Source organism: Xenopus laevis, chromosome 7S (genome assembly GCF_017654675.1).
Source record: "Xenopus laevis strain J_2021 chromosome 7S, Xenopus_laevis_v10.1, whole genome shotgun sequence".
In the NCBI taxonomy this organism is placed as follows: domain Eukaryota; kingdom Metazoa; phylum Chordata; class Amphibia; order Anura; family Pipidae; genus Xenopus; species Xenopus laevis.
Genome location: NC_054384.1, coordinates 15825192 through 15846094, shown reverse-complemented (window position 1 = coordinate 15846094; position 20903 = coordinate 15825192). Strand labels below are relative to the sequence as shown.

General features: G+C 40.5%; 1 protein-coding gene across 3 annotated transcripts in view; it reads left to right on the top strand.

Annotated features, from left to right (window-relative positions):
• Nucleotides 1-18630: 18630 nt before the first annotated feature.
• The window catches only part of LOC108697397 (exocyst complex component 6), a 159117-nt gene continuing 156844 nt past the window's right edge, over nucleotides 18631-20903 (top strand). For all 3 annotated transcript variants that reach the window (XM_041570914.1, XM_041570912.1, XM_041570915.1), the window contains exon 1: nucleotides 18631-18834. In XM_041570914.1, the coding sequence (XP_041426848.1) occupies nucleotides 18734-18834 (101 nt within the window). In that variant the 5' untranslated portion in view covers nucleotides 18631-18733. The remainder of the gene's footprint in view (nucleotides 18835-20903) is intronic.

Sequence of the window (20903 nt, the reverse complement as noted above, 5' to 3'; positions counted from 1 at the left end):
TTATTACTATGTTTACACTTGAGTTGCAGGCGTAAAGACAGCCCCTTCCCGTATTATATTTTTTCCTGATTTAGGATGTTGTTCTTGTATGGAATGAAATTAATGCAGATGAATTTTCTGGCCACATTATCCCCCTGTTACATTTCCGTTGCATTCATATATTTCCATAGTTGCATCCTGATTACTTCCTGGATAACAAAGGAGTTAAAAATGTATTCTTTAAAAAAGGAAACATACAGATGAACTGCTGAACCTGGGTCTCCCCATGATCAAACTCAATTGTAATTGTTAATTTTCCTTAATCTTTTTGATTTGGAATATAAAAAGCAGGAAATGACTAATCTCTATCTGTAACATTCACACATCCATTTATTGCTTCAGCGCAGAAGTCTTTGTGATTCCCATGCTGAACATAACACTGAAGTTCAGTAAACTAAAGTGTACTCACAATAGTTTCACCAATTTCTAGAGGTTACGTAATGAGTCTGCAACAGAGGTGTTTGGAAAAGTCATGGACGAAAGGGCAGACTTCACAATCTTCATCTGTATTTCCCATCATTTCTTAAAGGGGGTGTACAGCCTTTTAGAGTCATGACTCCATTTCTGTCCATGCTGTTTTCCATGACCTTAAAGGAGAACTAAACTCTAAAAAGGAATATTGCTAAAATGCCATGTTTTATATACTGAACTTATTGCACCAGCCTAAAGTTTCAGCTTGTCAAAAGCAGCAATGATCCAAGACTTCAAACTTGTCACAGGGGGGGTCACCATCTTGGAAAGTGTCTGTGACACTCACATGCTCAGTGGGCTCTGAGCAGCTGTTGAGAAGCTAAGCTTAGGGCTCGTCACTAATTATCCAGCAGAAAATGAGGTTCCCCTGTAATATAAGCTGATGCTACAGGGCTGATTAAATTCTGATGCTAATTGCACTAGTTTCTGTGCTGCCATGTAGTAATTATCTGTATTAATTACTAATCAGCCTTATATTGTGACATTTCTATTCTATGTGTACTGTATATTGTGAGTGGGTCCCTAAGCTCAGTAAGTGACAGCAGCACAGAGCATGTGCAGTGAATCAGCATAAATGAAGAATGGGGAGCTACTGGGGCATCTTTGGAGACACAGATCATTACTGATAAAGGGCTGTGGTTGCCTTGGGCTGCTACAGAAACCCAAAACATAATATACAACGTTTCTAGCCTACTTCTTTAGTCAGGCTTTAGTTCTCCTTTAAATGGGGTCAGAAAAAATATTTTAACCCACTGTACAGATGGAAGATGGAAGAAAGTTCCTACTGTTCTTCTACTTCACATCAAAAATGGTAAATGTTCTTTTCATTCAAAAATGGGAGAATGCTTCTGAAAGCCAAAGCAAAGACATGCTGAATGCTACTATAACTCTTGCAAGAAGATAAAATGTCCATGGAACCCTAGGCAAAGATAGGTAAAATGTTCCTGTTAAAATTTTTCTCTCCTGAACGACCAATTCTTATGTGATCCGTCAAATCCATTAAAATTATTGTGAGGTTAGTGGGCACCGAATGATCGTGCATTTAACCGTTCATTTACACCAAAACATCAATAGGAGAATGTCCATATAGCTAAAGGCAAGATGGGAGAATTTTTAAAGATAGGAGCATGTTCCTATAACCAAATATAAACATGGGGTGGGAGAATATTCCTGTAACCCAAGGCAACAATGCAATCATTTTCTTGTAACTTGGGAAGAAGATAGAATGTCCATGAAACCCAAGGCAAAGATAGGTAAAATGTTTTGTAAGCCACTGCCCCTGCAACACATGTAAGACCAAAGATGGCACTGTGCTGTAGTATGCCAGGACAAAAATAGCAGAATTTGTGGAAATTTGAGAGTTTGATCCTGTAACCCAATGGAGAGTGTTCATAGAGCTCAAAGCAAGATGCAACAATATACCAGTTCTCCAAGACAAAGACATGATAAAATAGTAACCCAAGAAATCACTGCAAGGATGTTCTTGTAACCCAAAAAATATGGCAAAGACATCTGTAACCCAATACAGGAAACCAGTGAGGGTTGGCATAGGGACAGGACATGGGTGAGTACTTACAAGCCTTTCAACTACGTGCAATTCAACAGATGCAACATCAATCGCTTATAGGTGCAACATGGAAAAGGAGACTGGTGCGCATGGTGCTTGTATAGATATGCGCAAATAGGCGCACGCACTTGATATGGAATCAACATCACTCTGCAGCTAGTAACTCATCTAGTGTTAGCAAATTGGTCCTTATGTTTAGGTAAGTTCTTCTTACGTTAATGGGAAAGTATGACATTTTATTAGTATGGCTAAAGCTGGCCATAGACGCAAAGATCCGATCCTCGATTCGAACGTTTTTCGGATTGTGTGTGGAGAGTCCCGACATCTGTTGTGCCATGCCGATTGGTCGTTCGGGGGGGTCGTTCGAGGATTCAGACGATCGGATCTTTGCATCTATGGCCAGCTTAAGTTGTTTTTTTGTTTGTTTGTTTAATAAATATTCAGTAAACTCTATGGCCAATGATTAATCTTGGGTGATGGTAAATATGTGCATAGAGGTGAAGGTACCACAAGTGTGGGTCTTATTAAAAGTCTGGCTAAATCATTTATTCCACTGCACTTTGCAAATGCCCAAGGAAACAGGTGACCAAGGGGCCTCCATAGAAAATATCAGCCTGTAATTCAAGGGAGCATAGAAACAATGCATGAAGAAGATGTCAGACATGGCCCTTTCGGCATTCATGATTTATTCTTTTCAGAAAACAGGAAAATGTTCATTATCAAGTGCTGTGAGAACAGTGGTTGGAAGCTATTTTATTTTAAATACTGGCAGTTGTTGCTATTCTGGCAATTTGTCTCAGGAGAGCACTTCCTGCCAAATGAAACAGCAAAGCCCTGCCACCGGGATTCATTGTTGCTGCCGGGCAATACAATGTAAAACAATCTTTTCTGCTCTCTAAAAAAAATGTTATTCAGGATGGACTGTGGGCCGGATGATTCATGTGCTCATAAAATAATCCTCGTGCATTTGCATACCTCCCAACATTTTGGAAGTAAAAAGAGGGACAAAAAAATTTTTTCCGCATGTAGCGCAGCAATTTTTTGACCACACCCCTTTCTGTGGCCACACCCCCTAATTACCATGTTTGTTTTACAAAATTTGGCAGGTTATGAAAGTTTAAAAATATTTCTCCTTATCTAAACTGTGTTTTTGTGTCTCAAAATTGTTACAAAGTATCTTATTTGCACCTGTTAGCTATTCTGGGCTCTCTGCTAAAAGCCAATTAAGTGAGAAACTTTGTTTCTTTTTCTGGCTGTTCAGTGCAGAGAAAAGAGGGACTTTCCACTACAAATGAGGGACTGCGGGTTGAGCTGTCAAAAGAGGGACTGTCCCTCCGAAAAAGGGACAGTTGGGAGGTATGCATTTGCACAAACAGATGCTCCACAGAGCAAATCTCATAGGCTATATGCAAGTGTAAGGGGTACACTAATTAGACCCAAACAACGCCACCCACCCTTATATATCAATAGGAACTTACCTGTTCCTTCAGAGAGGTCATTTGTGAAGCTGAATACAGCATGTAAAGTGCAAAAAAAGATTACTTTCTCATTTTATTGCAATTTTATTTGCACTTGGCAGACTCTCTTCTTTTTCGTCACATTTTTTACCCATCGTTTTTATTTAAAGGGGTTGTACATATTCCCAATAAGTTTTATTTAGTGATATGTGGGCTGGCCCAACACCCATGGGACCCCCATATTGGGCTGACTTCTGGCGAACACTGCGACAACATTTCCGGCTTCTGACGGTGGCAGCCTCTATTTATAGCCGTGTGTGCCTCCCCCCCTCTTTTGTGATGTCAGAAATGGAAGGGTCGGGCATGGGTCTATAAATGGAGCTGCCACATTGGGTCACGTATGGGTTTGGGTTGGGAGGGATCAGCTTCAAATGTTTATCACTATCTTTTCCAGTTGAGTTGTTTTCAGATTGTTCACCAGAAATAAAGACGCCTTTCCAATTACTTTCCAGGTTTTATTTTTCCAGAATTTAAGTATAATGTTCCTGTCTCCGGTGTTTCTGTCTGGCAGCTCAGTGTAGAGTGCTGCACGGAACCAATTTCTAAGACCCGACCTGAACCCGCAACCTGGTGCCCACGACTCGAACCGCAACCCGCATATTTACCCCTTTTGATCCGCTACCCGACCTGGACCCGCAACTGCCTTATTCTCAACCCAACCCATTCCGCATGGTGCCTGCTTTTTGTTTGCGTACCCGACCCTCTGCAGGACTTAGCTCAGTGATAAAAGTACAAATTCTGTTACAATTTGCTGCATTAGTTGATACATTTCTCAGCAGCATCTCTGGAATATTAGCAACTATTATATCTATTCAAACAGATGCCTTTAATAAAACTCAGGGATTCTGCCAAAGATAAGAAATTAATTAACTAATGTATCAATTAAGAACTGCTACAGATTCTGTGACCCCCCCCAGAGCTGCTTTAGAAAGACAAAAGGTGAAAAACAAAAGTTTACTCAATATTAGAAAAATGGTCACAAATAGAAAATGGAAGGTAATCAAAAAAGTCTTTGTTACTGGTGAACTGTCTGAAAACTGAATGTAAAAAAGTGTTGAAAGGTTGAACAACCCCTTTAAAAATCTTTAAAAAAGAAATGACATTCTTGCTGCCTAAAAAATGCTAGAAAAGCCAATGGGACGTATATCCGTAGCGTGAAAATCGTGTTTTATACTTTGCAAAATAAGGACTTGGTTGAAATGGAAAAATGCAACATGAGATTTGTTTTTATTGATTTGTTGCCATGACTTAATGTGATTGTGATTACTGCAATCAAGATTGTTAATAATTATTCTTAATACACAAAAAGTGTCATACAGTGATGGCTTTACACTGCCAGATCTGCTCATTTGGTGCTTTCTCTCTATTGCGGCTCAATTTGGCCTCCCACCTTGCCAATTCAGGCTCATCTGGACATTTGTCTTAAAGTGGCCATACACGGAGAGATCCGCTCGTTTGGCGATGTCGCCAAACGAGCGGATCTCTTCCCGATATGCCCACCTTGAGGTGGGCAATATCTGGCTGATCCGATTGTGGGCCCTAGGGCCCAACAATCAGATCCTAACGAATAGTAATGGGCGGTCGGATCGTTGGACCACATCAACTAATAAGATAGGATTTTTCGTCCCATCCGATCGAGATCAGTGAAGCCCGTCGGGGTGCCCCATACACGGACCAATAAGCTGCTGACACAGTCTGTCGGCAGCTTTTATCGGCCCGTGTATGGCCACCTTCAGGGGCGATTCTTGCTATAATGCCGCCTGAGGCGGCCTTCTTTCGCCGCCCCCTTCCCTCCTCCTGGCACTAACCTTTATAGCGCCGGAGAGGGCAGGGGCGGTCCGCGACGATTCGTGCAGAGAGCGCAATAGCGCTCTCTGCGCTAGAAGAGCCGAATTTCCGGTTTGAAAACCGGAAATTCGGCTCTTAGTTACCAGGAGCGGCATTTTTGCTGCCCCTGGCAACCAGGGGGGCGCTGCCGCCTGAGGCGATTGTCTCAACTCGCCTCATTGGTGGAGCGCCCCTGGCCACCTTAAAGCTGGCCATAGATGTAAAGATTTTTAAAAGATCTGGTCGTCATTGTGAGACCACGATTATCTCGAAACGAATTGTCCATCAACTGAAAAGACCAATTTGCCAGGAAAACAAAGGGGAGCTGCCTTCTTGGCCCTGCAAACATAGATAGATTGCACTGGGACTGACAAAATTTTTTTAACCTGGCCGATCAATATCCTGACAGATGTCGGCTCAAAAATCGTAAGATGTACGATTGTTCGAATCCCACTAACTTCACGATAATTTCGAAGGATTGGTCGGTCTTCGGTAAAATCGGTCTTTACGTCTATGGGGACCTTTAGACTAATCTTACAACAGATGTTTTCTCCTTTTTTGGCTGTCTTCGCTGAACAAGAAATTGCCCATGCTGCCTTGTTTCATGGCAAATAGTGGCAGATATTGTCTTGAAAATCCACATTTGAATGTTTTAGGACCAAATCCACCTGTATGTTCAGTACAAGACACCAGCAAACGACACGAACAGTTCCAGCCATTTCTCTGCTCTGGCAAATTCACTGGTGGAGAAAACATGAGTTAATCTGCTATAAGTAGTGATTTTGGCGTCCATTGACTTCAATGCGTTTTGCGAATTTTTCGCCGTTTCGCGAATTTCGGGACAAATTCGCCCATCACTAGCTATTAGCATACGTCTCGGTTGAATACAATAGCTTGGTTGGAGTTATATAATAGATAAAAGTTGGCTGAACACATAGTAAACATCCTTCAATAAAAATAAAACATTTTTACAAGCACAAGAAGAGTGTTTTCCATGTCCCTAGCCCTAGAGGGCCTATGCAATTACTGTATTTGTGTCTCTGCTGAAGGGGGTTTTATAAATACTGTTTTTCTTCCCTAGACTGTGTATTATATTGTGATAATGTAGTTTTCCTTAAGACGGAATTTCCCTCGGAATCCAAGCCCCTCCAAATGGGTGTTGGCACAAGTAAACTATTTCCTGTATACAATTCTCTGCGCTACAGATGGCTCGCTTCTTAGGAAATTAGGCAAATGCAACACACACAGTGACATCCAAACTCATGGAGGATTGGATCCACTTTTGTGTTTGATTCACAATAATGAACAGGTATGGAACCTGTTATCCAGAATGATCAGGACCTGGGGTTTTCCAGATAATGGATCTTTCTGTAATTTGGAACGTCATACCTTAAGTCTATTAGAAAATCAAAAATTAAACCCAATAGGCTGCTTTTGCTTCCAATAAGGATTCATTATATCTGTTTTGATCAAATACAAGGTACTGCTTTATTATTGCAGAGAAAAAGGAAATTGTTTTTAAAAAATTTGGATTATTCGGATAAAATGGAGTCTATAGGAGATAAACTTTCTGTAATTCAGAGCTTTCTGGATAATGGATCCCATACTTGTATAAGGTTTACGGTACAATAATGTCACAAATTGCACATTGGGCGGTGTAGCAACCATAACCGCCCCAGTCTTCTCGTTCTTTCGGACTTTAAAGCGCTGCCATACATTTCCCGTTCAAGCAAATAGGATGTGGCAAGAGTGTTGTCAGGTATTTCTCTTCTTTCTCACATTTATTTTCACATCTTTGGTATTCCAGAATCATTTACCCATCATATATACATAGACCAAATGCACCCTATGTGCCATGAGCTGACATCTTTCTGACTTTATTTATAATCGGGTCTTGCAATCGCTCATTCCATGTTCAAATTCACTCTTCAAAAAAAAAGGCTAATTCTCATTGAATGTGTCAATACACACCTTAATAAGAGGAACAGCTCCTAGAAACTGCTTGTTAATGATTATATCTCTGTCCATCTCTCCCCCCACAATTAACTGAGTCATTGGTGCAGCCGGTAACTTCATGAGATCTGACCCAATCTGAGAGAGACATGAGGCAATAGTGCTTGAGTCATAACAGTGATACACCTGTCTGATAATGCAGCTTTGGGACAGGCCCATGGGCAGGCCGTCAACTCATGAGTGCTAGTTTGGAACCAATTATGTCATTGGATTAAGCAATGGACTGAAATAAGATGTAGATCTCGAAAAGAGGAAAGTGAAAGGGTAATTCAATTATTCTTTGGGGGCTACATTTACATAGACAGAAATAAACTGTATTTCGAACAGACAAAAGTTTTCCAGGAAAAGTTCTGTTCCTGGCATGTCCAGTAGAGGGCATCAGAAATTTGCAAAAATAGTCAAAAGTGAGTTTTTTTTGCGGTGACCAGTGATGAGTGAATCTGTCTTTTTCAGCCGAATAATTTGCAAAACGGATTGAAAATTTACGAAACAGTGAAAAATTCACAAAACAGTATTTTAAAAAATATGCAATAAAAAATACCAGCAGCACACTCAATTAAATTGAAATAGAGCACAAAAAAAGGAATTTATCCATTGATAAAGGGCCTGGTAGGCCCAAAAAGTTGCCTTTTTGTATGATGTGGGCTCAATAAATTCCTTTTTTGTGCACTATTGCAATTGAATTCAGTATTGTAGTATCTTTTTTGCATATTGTTATGACCGGGTGACAGGAGTGGATCTTCCAGTGCAGCACCTGACACAACAAAAGTGTTTATCTGGGAGGTGTAGCGAGTGCTACAAAGTATTTTGTTGCAGGAAAAATTTTGTCGCATGAATTTTTTTTTGTCTCAATGAATTTTTGTAGCAAACTACATTAGAGTCTATGGGTATTTCTTTTTCTGTGTTTGTCACGCGTTTTATTTATTTTATTTTTTTTGTGTCAAATAGTTTTTGTTTTGTGCAAAGCAAAATGAGCCGTGTGGCAAAACCCAGAGGTTTGTGGCCAATCTGTACATGGAGAGAGAGAGAGAGAGAGAGAGATATTTACATGTGAGAAGTAGATAAACAATTAACAGATGTCATTACCTGAATTTTGCTAATGATTCTGTTAATTTGTACACACTAGTAATAGATAGAATAGGTCTAACCTTGAGTGTTTCACACCCTCAGTTGGGATATCACTTACTAATGAGCCACCTTTATTCCATTTACTGCCAGGTATGGATACCTCCAATATTCCCAGGGTGTCCTATTGTTTCGCTAGTGGCCCAGTGGTGCAGCCGTTAGTGACTGATTCAGGTGCATTTTTACCTTCCCAGATAAGAAGATTGGCTAGACTTGTGTATGTTTTTCCAGAGTCAACAACTATACTGAGATGTTTTGTAAGCTATGAATTAGTAGGTATCATTGTACACAATGGGTAGCCTGTATCCTATTATTGCAGTAGCCTGTGTCCTATTATTGCAGTGATCTCTAGCCAGTGGCTCATGAGCAACATGATGCTCACCAACCCCATGGATGTTGTGGCCTCAAAGCAGATGCTTATTTTTAGATTCCTGATTTGGAGCTAAATTTTGGTTGCATCAAAACAGAGGTACTGCCAAACAGAGCCTCCTGTAGGCTGCTAGTCAAAATAGGGGCTACCAAATGGCCAATCACAGCACTTTTTTCATTCCCCCCATCTCCTTTTACATCTGAATTTTGCTAAGGGGTAAGAAAAAGGTTGGGGACTCCTGGTTTACTGTGATGCCTAAGGTGGTCATGCATTACAAGATCCGCTTATTTAGCAAGGTCGCCAAAAGAGTGCACATTTCACCAAAGGTGGGTGATTCCTAAGGCCAAATGATAAGACCAACCAAGCTGAGAGGACCTCATCAACAAGCTGATGCGGTCCTCAATTCTTCATGAAAATAAAACCTGTCTGATCAACAATTTTTTTTTTCTTGTACTGCACATCTCGGTCTAAAGGACTCAAATTGGCAGCTTAAATCTGCCAGTGTATGGCCACCAATACAAATGAGGGACCATTTACTTAAGGAGTGCAAAATGCAAAAACATTGGTGCAGTTGTGCACCAGGTTGTCAAAACTGTCAGGGTTAGGAACTTAAAGAAACAGTTACTTACAAAAGTCAAAAATGATCAACATGACCTATAGATACATTTCAAAGTAGATTAATGTTTTAAAAAGGAGGTTTTCTAGTGTCCATGTTCCTTTAAGCGATGGTGCTCATGCACAAAATGCACTAATACCAATGAGCGTCCATTTTTGCAGTCACTGAATGTGCAAGGGGTATATCCTGGCAGACTTGTTGCTAAACCAATATGTAACATAGTGCTTTACAGGCATTGTTCAACTTTCCATCTGTCCATCCCAGCAACCAGGTCCGGACTGGGATTTACAATAGGCCCTGGCATTCCAAGTACACAGAGGCCCAAGCAGCCCCCTCCCAGGCAGCCCAAAAAATAAGTGTCTCTGGCAACTTACAACAGCCCCTCTGGCATTTGCCAGAACCCACAGATTGCCAGTCCTGGCCAGGCCTGCCCACAACACCATTGTCTTCAGAACATCAAAATATTGTATACACAGTCATGAGAACTACGAGCCACGGTACATTTATTACAGCATATTATTTTGTATGGCTGAAAATGTGCAATAGGCATCATCACATTAAAGTAACATAATGAGATAATGCCCTGTAACGTCATTGTGAATAATAGGAATTTACTGCCTATTATGGAATCTGCAGGCTGTATTGAGGCTGGAATCATGTGCTAACACATTACAGAAAGATCAATTCCATGCTGTGTGCTGCCCCTCTATTATGGTCAGTAATTTCATCATATTATCAGCCTCATTCACAATTAAACTGATGGAAGTCATGTGATTAACAGTCAGTAGGTTCATCTACGGCTTTTACATTAGAAGATTCTTCTTCCTGCTAATTTATTGAGCCGAAAGTGCAGTATTTTTACCTATATTCTGTGTTCTGCACAAGCATCTGTATTCTTTTTGCACACTCTTTGCCTACCCAAATCTTGTGAGAAGAGTTGGTGTATTTTTGACTGTTTTCAATTTTGGGAAACACTGGGTAAAGAGACTATGAAACAATAGACCTGAGCAACAGGTCCTAAAAAATTGACTACAGATGTATATTGCTGACTGCTCCAGAAGATTTTCCATTGACTTCCGTATGCCATCTAGTGGTCAAATCAGAAATGTAGGGAAATTATAGATAATCTGAATTGGTGGACATATCTAAAGTTACGATGCTGAAGGCAATTCATATGCTATTTCGTTTTTGCATAGACTAGGTAAAGCTAAGTGAAGGCTTTAGGTGATGCAAGCTCTATGGCAGCACTCACACCCAAGTTACCTTCCATCCTCAGCTACTATAAATGCAGTACAGCTTCCTATACTACATGCATACATACAAAACATAGATGGAGCAAAACTGTTCTGTTATTGTCCTATTTTATTCTATATAGTTGTACTTTTCTGCCCTCTAGTGGTATCAGAGTTTATTCTGCATGTCACTTTTGATTTAAATTATGATGTAGAGAGCGATATTCTGAGACAATTTGCAATTGCTTCTCATTTTTTATTATCTGTTTTTGAGTTATTTAGCTTTTTATTTAGCAGCTCTCCGTTTTGCAGTTTCAACAATCTGGTTGCTAGGGTCCAAATTATCCTAGCAACCATGCATTGATCTGAATAAGAGACTGGGATATAAATAAGAGAGGGCCTGAATAGAAAGATAAGTAATAAAAAGTAGCAATAATTATAAATTTGTAGCCTTACAGAACACTTGTTCTTTGGATGGGGTCAGTGACCCCCATGTGAAAGACGGAAAAAGGTAAATATTCAAGAACTATAAAAAAAAAAATGAAGTTCAGTTGAAAAGTTGCTTAGAAATAGCCATTCTATCAGTGAAAAATTAGTGGTCGTGAATAGTGATGGGCGAATTTGCGCCGTTTCGCTTCGCCGAAAAATTTGCGAATTTCGCGGAACAGCGAAAAATTCGCGAAACGGCGCCGGTGTCTCGTTTTTGACGCCGGTGCCCGTTTTTGACGGCGAATTTTCGCGGGCGTTTCGCAAATTTATTCGCCTGCCTCGAATCGCGCAAATTCGCCGCGAATTCGCACCTGGCGAATAAATTCGCCCATCACTAGTCGTGAAAAACTCTACCAGAGCCCGGCCACGCGCGACCCCGATCTCCACCTGCACACGCACCAAACTTCCGGCATCTCTACAAAAGGGGCGGGGCGAGCAGGCATCCGCCTATAAAACTGGAATTCGGAAGTTGGCAGTGTGAGGTTGCCGAAAAAAGGGGCAGCCAGGTTGGCCTGAACACACCTGACCTCTGGAAATCAAAAAACCAATAACCCTTTCCTAAGAGCATCGATCACTGTCTGCAGCAAAGGAGCACAGGTAGCACTGGCTCCTCCAATCAGAAATCTCCCTGCATAGACTTCTCTGTGCTGGCAATAGCTGCACTGAGCTGTGATGGAAAAGCTTCCCCCCACAATCCTGCGCAACATATTTTTTCATTATTATTGCCGACAGAACCCTTGCACTGAAATTGGGTCGTTCCACTGATCTGGGATTGACCTGATATTCGCAGTTAGAAATATTTTTTTAAATAAGCTTGAGGCAGAGTCAGAACGAGGGGTAGGCAGAAGAAGCACCTGCCTAGGGCGCAACAACAGGGGGGCACTGGGCAGTTACCTTAAACTGTCTTCTGCCTACCCCTAGTCCGTTTTCACAGCAATCTTTGGTTTTCACACCCTCTGCCGCTCTCTCCCCTCTGTTGCTCTGCCCCTTTCCGCTCCACTCCGTCGCTCTCCTCCCCTGCGTCCCCTCAGTTGCTCTCATCCCCTCCATCGCTCTCCTCCCCTGCGTCTCCTCCCCTCCATCACTCTCCTCCCCTGCGTCCCCTCCGTCGCGCTCATATGCAAGTTGCAGTTCATCTGGGGCGTGTGCGCGCACACGCACGTGGGGGGGAGCGGGGAAGGAGGCCGGGGGGAAGCAGGGAGGGCAATAGCACCCAGTGTCGGACTGGGACAACAGGGGCCCACCCAAAAACCTTAGACCAGGGGCCCACCATAAAACAGACCAGGGGCCCACTCAATATTCTTCATCTCCTCAATCAACCTCTATTCTCCTAGTCTGTTTTCTTTACATACTATAATCAATTATTCCATCTATTTAGCCTTTTTGTTCTCTTAGAATTAGGGAATGGCCATGAAATAGGCCAAATGTTTAGCAGCATGAGGGCCCACTGACACCGGGGCCCACCGGGAGTTTTCCTGGTATCCCGGTGGGCCAGTCCGATACTGAATGGAGTCTATGGGAGACAGCCTTTCAGTAATTCAGAGCTTTCTGGATCCCATACCTGTACTATACACAAAGCACATGGCTTTCAGGCCATGTTGTTTTTATCATGAGAATTCCTTTAATAGCAGTATGTGACTGTATGCTGAGTGTCCTATAAAATGAAACAAAAAAAAGTGAGAAAAACTTTGCAAACCTAAAACAGAGGCAAAAATGAATTGTTGATGACATTCAAGCACACGTTTCATCAGTGTGGTTTGCTGTCATACCAATAGCTTTGCTAAAACTGTTACAGAGATGAAATAAAGATCTATCAGTCCAAATGAAATTAAATGTAATGCAGTTTGTATGGCTGTAATGAGATTAGCGATCATTATGTTGACAACAGGCATCTGAAGAAGCAACATAGCAAAATAAAAACAAGTATATGTGGCTTCTCCAGTAACAGCATTTTAAAGGGATTCTGTCATGATTTTTATGATGTAGTTTTATTTCTAAATTACACTTTTTACACTGCAAATAATTGACTCTACAATATAAAATTTAATTCCTGAACAACCAGGTGTATTTTTTTGTTGTTGTAATATTGGTGTGTAGGCGCCATCTCATGTCATTTTGCTTGGTCATGTGCTTTCGGAAAGAGCCAGCACTTCTGGATGGAACTGCTTTCTGGCAGGGGCAGACTGGACATGGAGGGGCCCACTGGGTAACTATACTCCGGGCCCCCCCGTGCGCATTCGCGAATGTCTGGCCGCACACCAGCGCGCATGCCCGAACGTCTGGCCGCAAACGCTGGTGCGCAAGCGCGATCAGAGCACAAGTCACATGACTGCGGCAGCTGGGAAACTGACAATATGTCTAGCCCCATATCAGATTTCAAAATTAAATATAAAAAAAATCTGTTTGGTATTTTGAAAAAACAGATTTCAGTGCAGCAGTCTGCTGGTGCTTGAATGATGCAGTTAGAAAAAAAAATGTTTTCCTATGACAGTACCCCTGGTCATGTGACTTGTGCCTGCACTTTAGGAGAGAAATGCTTTCTGGCAGGCTGCTGTTTTTCCTTTTCAATGTAACTGAATGTGTCTCAGTGGGACATGGGTTTTTACTATTGAGTGTTGTTCTTAGATCTACCAGGCAGCTGTTATCTTGTGTTAGGGAGCTGTTATCTGGTTACCTTCCCATTGTTCTTTTGTTTGGCTGCTGGGGAGGGGGGAAAGGGAGGGGGTAATATCACTCCAACTTGCAGTACAGCAGTAAAGAGTGATTGAAGTTTATCAGAGCACAAGTCACATGACTTGGGGCAGCTGGGAAATTGACAATATGTCTAGCCCCATGTCAGATTTCAAAATTGAATATAAAAAAATCTGTTTGCTCTTTTGAGAAATGGATTTCAGTGCAGAATTCTGCTGGAGCAGCACTATTAACTGATTCATTTTGAAAAAAATGTTTTTCCCATGACAGTATCCCTTTAATCCCAACTAAGATATAATTAATCCTTAATGGGTGTAAACAAATCCTATTGGGTTTAATTAATGTTTAATTATTTTTTTTAGGAGACAAAGTAGAGATCCAAATTACAGAAAGATCTGTTATCCAGAAAACCCCAAATCCCAAACATTCTGGACAATAGGTCCCATACCTGTATACATGTATAATTATGCAGGCCAGCCTATATTTTAACCCCTCCAAATATTAAATAAATAAAGCAAATATATTCAGGGAGATCTCAAGGCACTGCCCCCTTGAGGCACATTTGCAGGTTGATATAGATATAGAAGATAAGCTCTACTTATAGAAAAGGGTTTATTTTTTTTTTAAACTTTAGGATTTATTCTGATGAGGATTTTTTATCATATAATTCTGCAGCATCTACTCCAAAAACCATCTTGTGGGTATACTATAGTGAATAAAGTACCCCTTATTGTAAAATATAAAGATATCATAAGTCACCGAGGTTATGGAACTCAGAGGTTACTTCTAATATCCTTATATTTTCCAACAACTTGTACTTTATTTATTATAATACACAAGTTTTAGTGAGTCATGTGACTATATTGACATCACTAAGCTCTGTTTATAACTGATGACATCACTAAGAGCGGTTTATAAGGATATAAGTTACAGGATATTCATGGATTTTGTTTATTATATATTAATATAATACACAAAAGCTATGAATATCTTGTAAATTATATCCTTATAAAAGGTGAGTTCTGATATCATCAATTATAAACGGTGAGTTCTGATGTCATTTCTGTCACATGACTCACTGAAACTTGTGTATTATTATAAATAAAGTACCCCCAGTTGCAAAATATGAGGATATTAGAAGTTACCTCGGAGTTCTATGACCTGTATGAAAACACTCGTGTTTTTATATGGTCATGAAACTCCTCGGTAACTTATAATATCCTTATAATTTACAAGGTGGGGTACTTTATTCACTATATATACAGTATCAGAATCTCATGTAGTAAAAGAGTTATGAAGCTAGGAGTAGGATACATTTGGACACCAGACATATTCTCAGAAACTCACATTATAGGGGGGTTATCATTTTGGGACCAGCATGTGATCGGATTGCAGTTTGGCAGGACATCGTAGCAGCTCTCAGGCAAGAATACACTGTCCGACTTGCAGAGAGCCTTACAAATATCCATTATTAATTTAGAAAGATAGCTATCTTATTTCTACAGGCTTGTTCTGATGAAATTAGGTTGTGGAAAAACAAAGCTGAAAGAGGGTATTGTATTGAGTCCTACCCTCCATACATTCCTTGTATTCCACTGTAACAACTGTCAATCTGCTTTGTCTTTGCCGTTTAATGCTATAAGCCCATAAAGTTGTTTGGGGCTTGACGTTTCTGATATTTAATTAGGTGATTAAAACGAACACGCTTCATCTTTAACTGTTCATCTCAAATGAAACATGTCAAAATATTTTATAGGAAATGAACATTTTATGGAGCTACGGCTTGTTTAAAGAGACACTCTCATTCAATGTCCTACTGCTTAACCCCCATCTCATAGCTAAACAATAAACAAAGTGTGACAGTTTTTATGTCAATATTTTCTTAAAAAGGGGTTGTTGCTTTTAAATTAACTTTCATTATGATGTAGAGAGTGATATTCAGAGACAATTTGTTTTCATTTCCTATTATTTGTGGTTTTCGAGTTATTTAGCTTTGCATTCCAGTTTGAGCAATTGGTTGCTAGGGTCCAAATTACCTTAGCAACCACACATTGATTTGAATAAGAGACTGGAATATGAATAGGAGAGGCCTGAATAGAAAGTGGAGTAATAAAAAGTAGCAATAACAATAAGTTTGCAGCCTTACAAAGCATTTGTTTTTGGATGGGGTCAGTGACCCCCAATTGAAAGCTGAAAAGAGTCAGAAGAAGAAGGCAAATAATTAAAAAACTATAAAAAAGAAAAAATGAAGGCCAATTGAAAAGCTGCTTAGAATTAGCCACACTATAACATACTACAAGTTAACCACCCCTTTAAGAACGCATGTTACTGCCAAACAGCCAAAAAAAAAAAACTGGTGGCATGGTCCCTGCCAGTCCGGATCTGTTCCCCCGTAGTGATGTGCGGGTTGGGATTTCCCGCCCGCCACCTGCCATCCCTTTACCCACACCCGACTTCCGTGTTCCTTTTATAGATCCGTGCCGCCCCGCTCCACTGATGATGTCACAAAAGGGGCGAGCAGGCTCATCGTCTATAACAGAAGAACCCGGAAGTCACAAGCTGGCATTTGACGGTGGCGGGCGGGGAGAGCAGGAGAAGATCTGAACCCGCACCCGCCCGCTACACACAATAAAGAGTGCGAGGTCGGCCCAAACCCGCCCATCCCATGGGTAAACTCGCAGGTATTGGGCCGGCCTACATATCACTATACCCCAGGCCTGCCTGAAGCTCTCTCTGACCTCTCCCCACCCTGACCAGGTATGTTCTAGGTAGGGGTGGGAGGAAGCGGATGGAGGAGGGTTTAGGTAGATGAGAGGGGCCCTGGAGCTGACGGAAGATGGGATGGTTGCGCCCCTGATGTGGAAAACCGGAGACCTGCTGAATAAAACGCTAAATAACTCAAAACCCATAAATAATAAAAAATGAAAACCAACTGGAAATTTTTTTGGAATATCACTCTCTATATCCCACTAAAAGTTAACTCAAAGGTGAGCAACCCCTGTAAGCGGTGTCCTAAAACGATTTTTGCCATGGACCCAAAATAAGCTTTAGTTTGGACAGACAGCTGTCAGGTGCTGCAATTCCATTTATATTTTATAAAAATGTTCCTGTCATCTGCTGTGCTTTCATCTATCAAGGTCATGCCCAGAAGGACTACAAAACCCATAATGCATTGTGGGATCCTCAGCACTGGAATGAGTAAATACAGACGAAGATGAGCTTGGCCCAGGATTGCCAGGTTGGCGGGTTTCTAGCCAAATTGGGCTAGTTTTAAAAATTAGTGGCAGGTTCTAAAAGTTCAAACCCGCCAATTTACGGATTTGGGCTAGTTTTTAAAGTTGCCGCACGTTTGGACTTTCAAAACCTGCCTAATTTTTTTAATGCAAATTAAGCGTGCAAGCCTGCTGATGGGGAGCAGTGAGCAGATCAGCACCTGCGTGGATATCTTCTGCTGTGTTTGGTATATAAATTCATATAAATATATATATGTAAATAAATATAGAAATCTGTCCCAATTTACGGGGAAATGGTAAAAATGTCCTCTTTAATGTAGAAAAATTAATGGAAAATTCCAGACACTTAATTGATTTGATAAACTTATTGTTTTAATTTATACACTAATGTCCCTTTTTTCAGTACACAAATTGGGCTATTTTTTTTTATAGCCTTTGGCTAGATACGTGCATAGGGCATAGATACGATGTAACAATAAAATAACTGAATTTTTATAACAGGGAGTGCTGGTCTGAGAATAATTGGTATATGTAAATAAATATAGAAATCTGTCCCAACTTACGGGGAAATGGTAAAAATGTCCTCTTTAATGTAGAAAAATGAATGGAAATATAAAACTGGGAACCCTGGCTTGGCCATTGGGTGCACCTGTAATGTATAAACCAGTGATGGGCGAATTTGCGGCGAATTTCTGCATTTCACGGAATTGACAATCAATCTAGACGCCAACAACGATTAATGACGTCCATTGTCGACGGCATCAAAATCTAAGTTTTGCAAATTTTTAGCACGTTTTGCAAATGTGACTGGAAATTCACGAAATTCATGGCAAAACGAAATCGGACAAATTTGCCCATCACTAGTATAAACATATAATATACCAGAGCCATTACAATAGGGGGTACTTTATTCACTATATATATAATACACAAAAGCCACGAATTTCTTGTAAATTATATCCTTATAAACGGTGAGTTCTGATGTCATCAGTTATAAACGGTGAGTTTTGATGTAATTTCTGTCACCTGACTCAATGAAACTTGTGTATTATAATACATGACCTGTATAAAGGCCTTCAGCCTCGTACATTTATATGGTCATGAAACTCCTCGGTGACTTATAATATCCTTATATAATACAAGAGGGGGTACTTTATTCACTATATAAACAGTGACTAGACGACGAGTGATGTCATCAGTTATAAACGGTGAGTAGTGATGTCATTTTTGTCACATGACTAAAACTCCTCGTGACTTTTAACATCCTTATATTTTACAATAGGGGGTACTTTATTCACTATATATGCCTGATAGCAATGATGATAATAAAGTGTGTGAGCTCAAGCGCTGATGGATTTCCCTGGGAATCCCTACTTATATGCGAAACGCTGGGGCTCAGCCTCCGCTCTTGCTCCCTCTAGCGGTCGCTGCCGTCATGACTCCCTTCCTGCAATAGAAACAGTACCACAGACACCAACGCCACCGCAGCAGCAAGCGACGCTGCCTGTCACCGGCAGCTCGGGAGACCTCCCTTCCCAGCAAGATGGCGGAGAGCAGCGGGAGCCTGGAGACCGTCACTGAGCACGAAAGAATCCTGCAGGAGATCGAGAATACAGACACTGCGTGCTTGGGGCCCACGCTGCGGTAAGACTGCTGGGAGGGGAGGAGGCGGCAGGTGACACTGGGCATGGGGGGGGGGAATCCTCTTTCTTTTTGTCCCTTTTCCTACAGGGCCCTGTGTGCTGCCAGTGACAGCTCCCCCCCCCCTCTATGGATCCTCCCATACATACAGTAAATCCTATACATACAGTGAATCCTATGCCAGATGGGTAGGTGCTTGTCTGATCTGTGCAATAATGGCATTATCTTAATCATCATTAACGCTTAGCATTAATTATTAGCACCAGGCTGACTCTTCCATACAACACAGACATGTTTTACATGTATTTATATTATTATTACAATGCATGGCACACCGCCTATAATAATAATAGTAGTACCTCCCTGGTAATGGCACACCCCCTTTTATATTAAAATGGCACACCCCCTATTATAAAGTTATAATAACTCATTATGGCAAACCCCCTTTTATATTAAAATGGCACACCCCCTATAATAATAATAGTACCTCCCTGGTAATGGCACACCCCCTTTTATATTAAAATGGCACACCCCCTATTATAAAGTTATAATAACTCATTATGGCAAACCCCTTTTATATTAAAATGGCACACCCCCTATAATAATAGTACCTCCCTGGTAATGGCACACCCCCTTTTATATTAAAATGGCACTCCCCCTATTATAAAGTTATAATAACTCATTATGGCAAACCCCCTTTTATATTAAAATGGCACACCCCCTATAATAATAATAGTACCTCCCTGGTATGGCATACCCCCTTTTATATTAAAATGGCACACCCCTATTATAAAGTAATAATAACAACTCATTATGGCACACCCCCTTTTATATTAAAATGGCACTCCCCCTATAATAATAATAGTACCTCCCTGGTAATGGCACACCCCCTTTTATATTAAAATGGCACACCCCCTATAATAATAATAGTACCTCCCTGATAATGGCACACCCCCTTTTATATTAAAATGGCACACCCCTATTATAAAATGGCACACCCCCTTTTATATCATTATGGCACACCCCCTTATTATAATAACATCACCCCATGTTATGATGGCAAGCCCTGATATTATAACAACATCACACATTATATTTTATATTATCAGCCCCTATTAACATCGGCTGTTTTTTTAAACATAATTATGGAATGTTTAAGGGACAAAAGTCAGGGAGTTACTCCTGGCAGTGTTTGTGTCACCTGATATTGTGTAGAGAAGAGGATACAATGTTTTTCACTAAAGCCTTTTTAAATTGCATGTAAAAACATAGGAAATTATGTCACTGATGTTCCGTGTAACTTAAACTGGATATTTTTGGTGTATGAATCAGCACTGTGCAACATGAAGCCTTTTTAGCTCTTCTGCATTGTTGTTCCCATTATACAGCCATAGGACTGAAGTTTGATTTTGAGAATTGTAGTTTAACGACAACCGGCCAGGTGGACAATGTCCCGTTTTCTCTATTTAAATTTTTGGCCTGAATGATGCCACTTTGCTTTAAAGGATAAGTAAACCTTTAAAATAAGTGAACCTAAAATTGATGAGAGTGCTATTCTAAGAACTTTTGCAATGTACATTTATTATTTATTTTCTTTTCATTCCAAGATATTATGGGATACATGAATGAATTTTGTTACAACAGCGACACCTGCTGGTCATTCTATGACCACCAAGTAGTCAAGGAAGTTGTCAGGAGAAAGAAAGAGACCTGGTGTGATGTTCTTCTGGTTACGAAAAAATGAATGTCCATTGCAAAAGTGCTTAGAACTCTCATCAATTTTACATTCACTTGTTTTAAAGGTTTACTTATCCTTTAAGCATTAGGGAAAATTCTGCGTATCCTGCATTGAGAACTTACTCCAGATTTCAGCGTTGTCTTTTTATTATTAATGTATACTTTTATATACTTGTGTACAAGGATATGGATACAGTCATAATAATTATAGCATTCATTTTAAGTTTGCCTTAGTTGTATGGACGTCTTTATTATAAATGTTGGTGCAAATGCTTGAAGTTACCACTTTTTCTTACAAATGTCCTGGGAACCTTAATAAAGACAAGAGAGTTAAT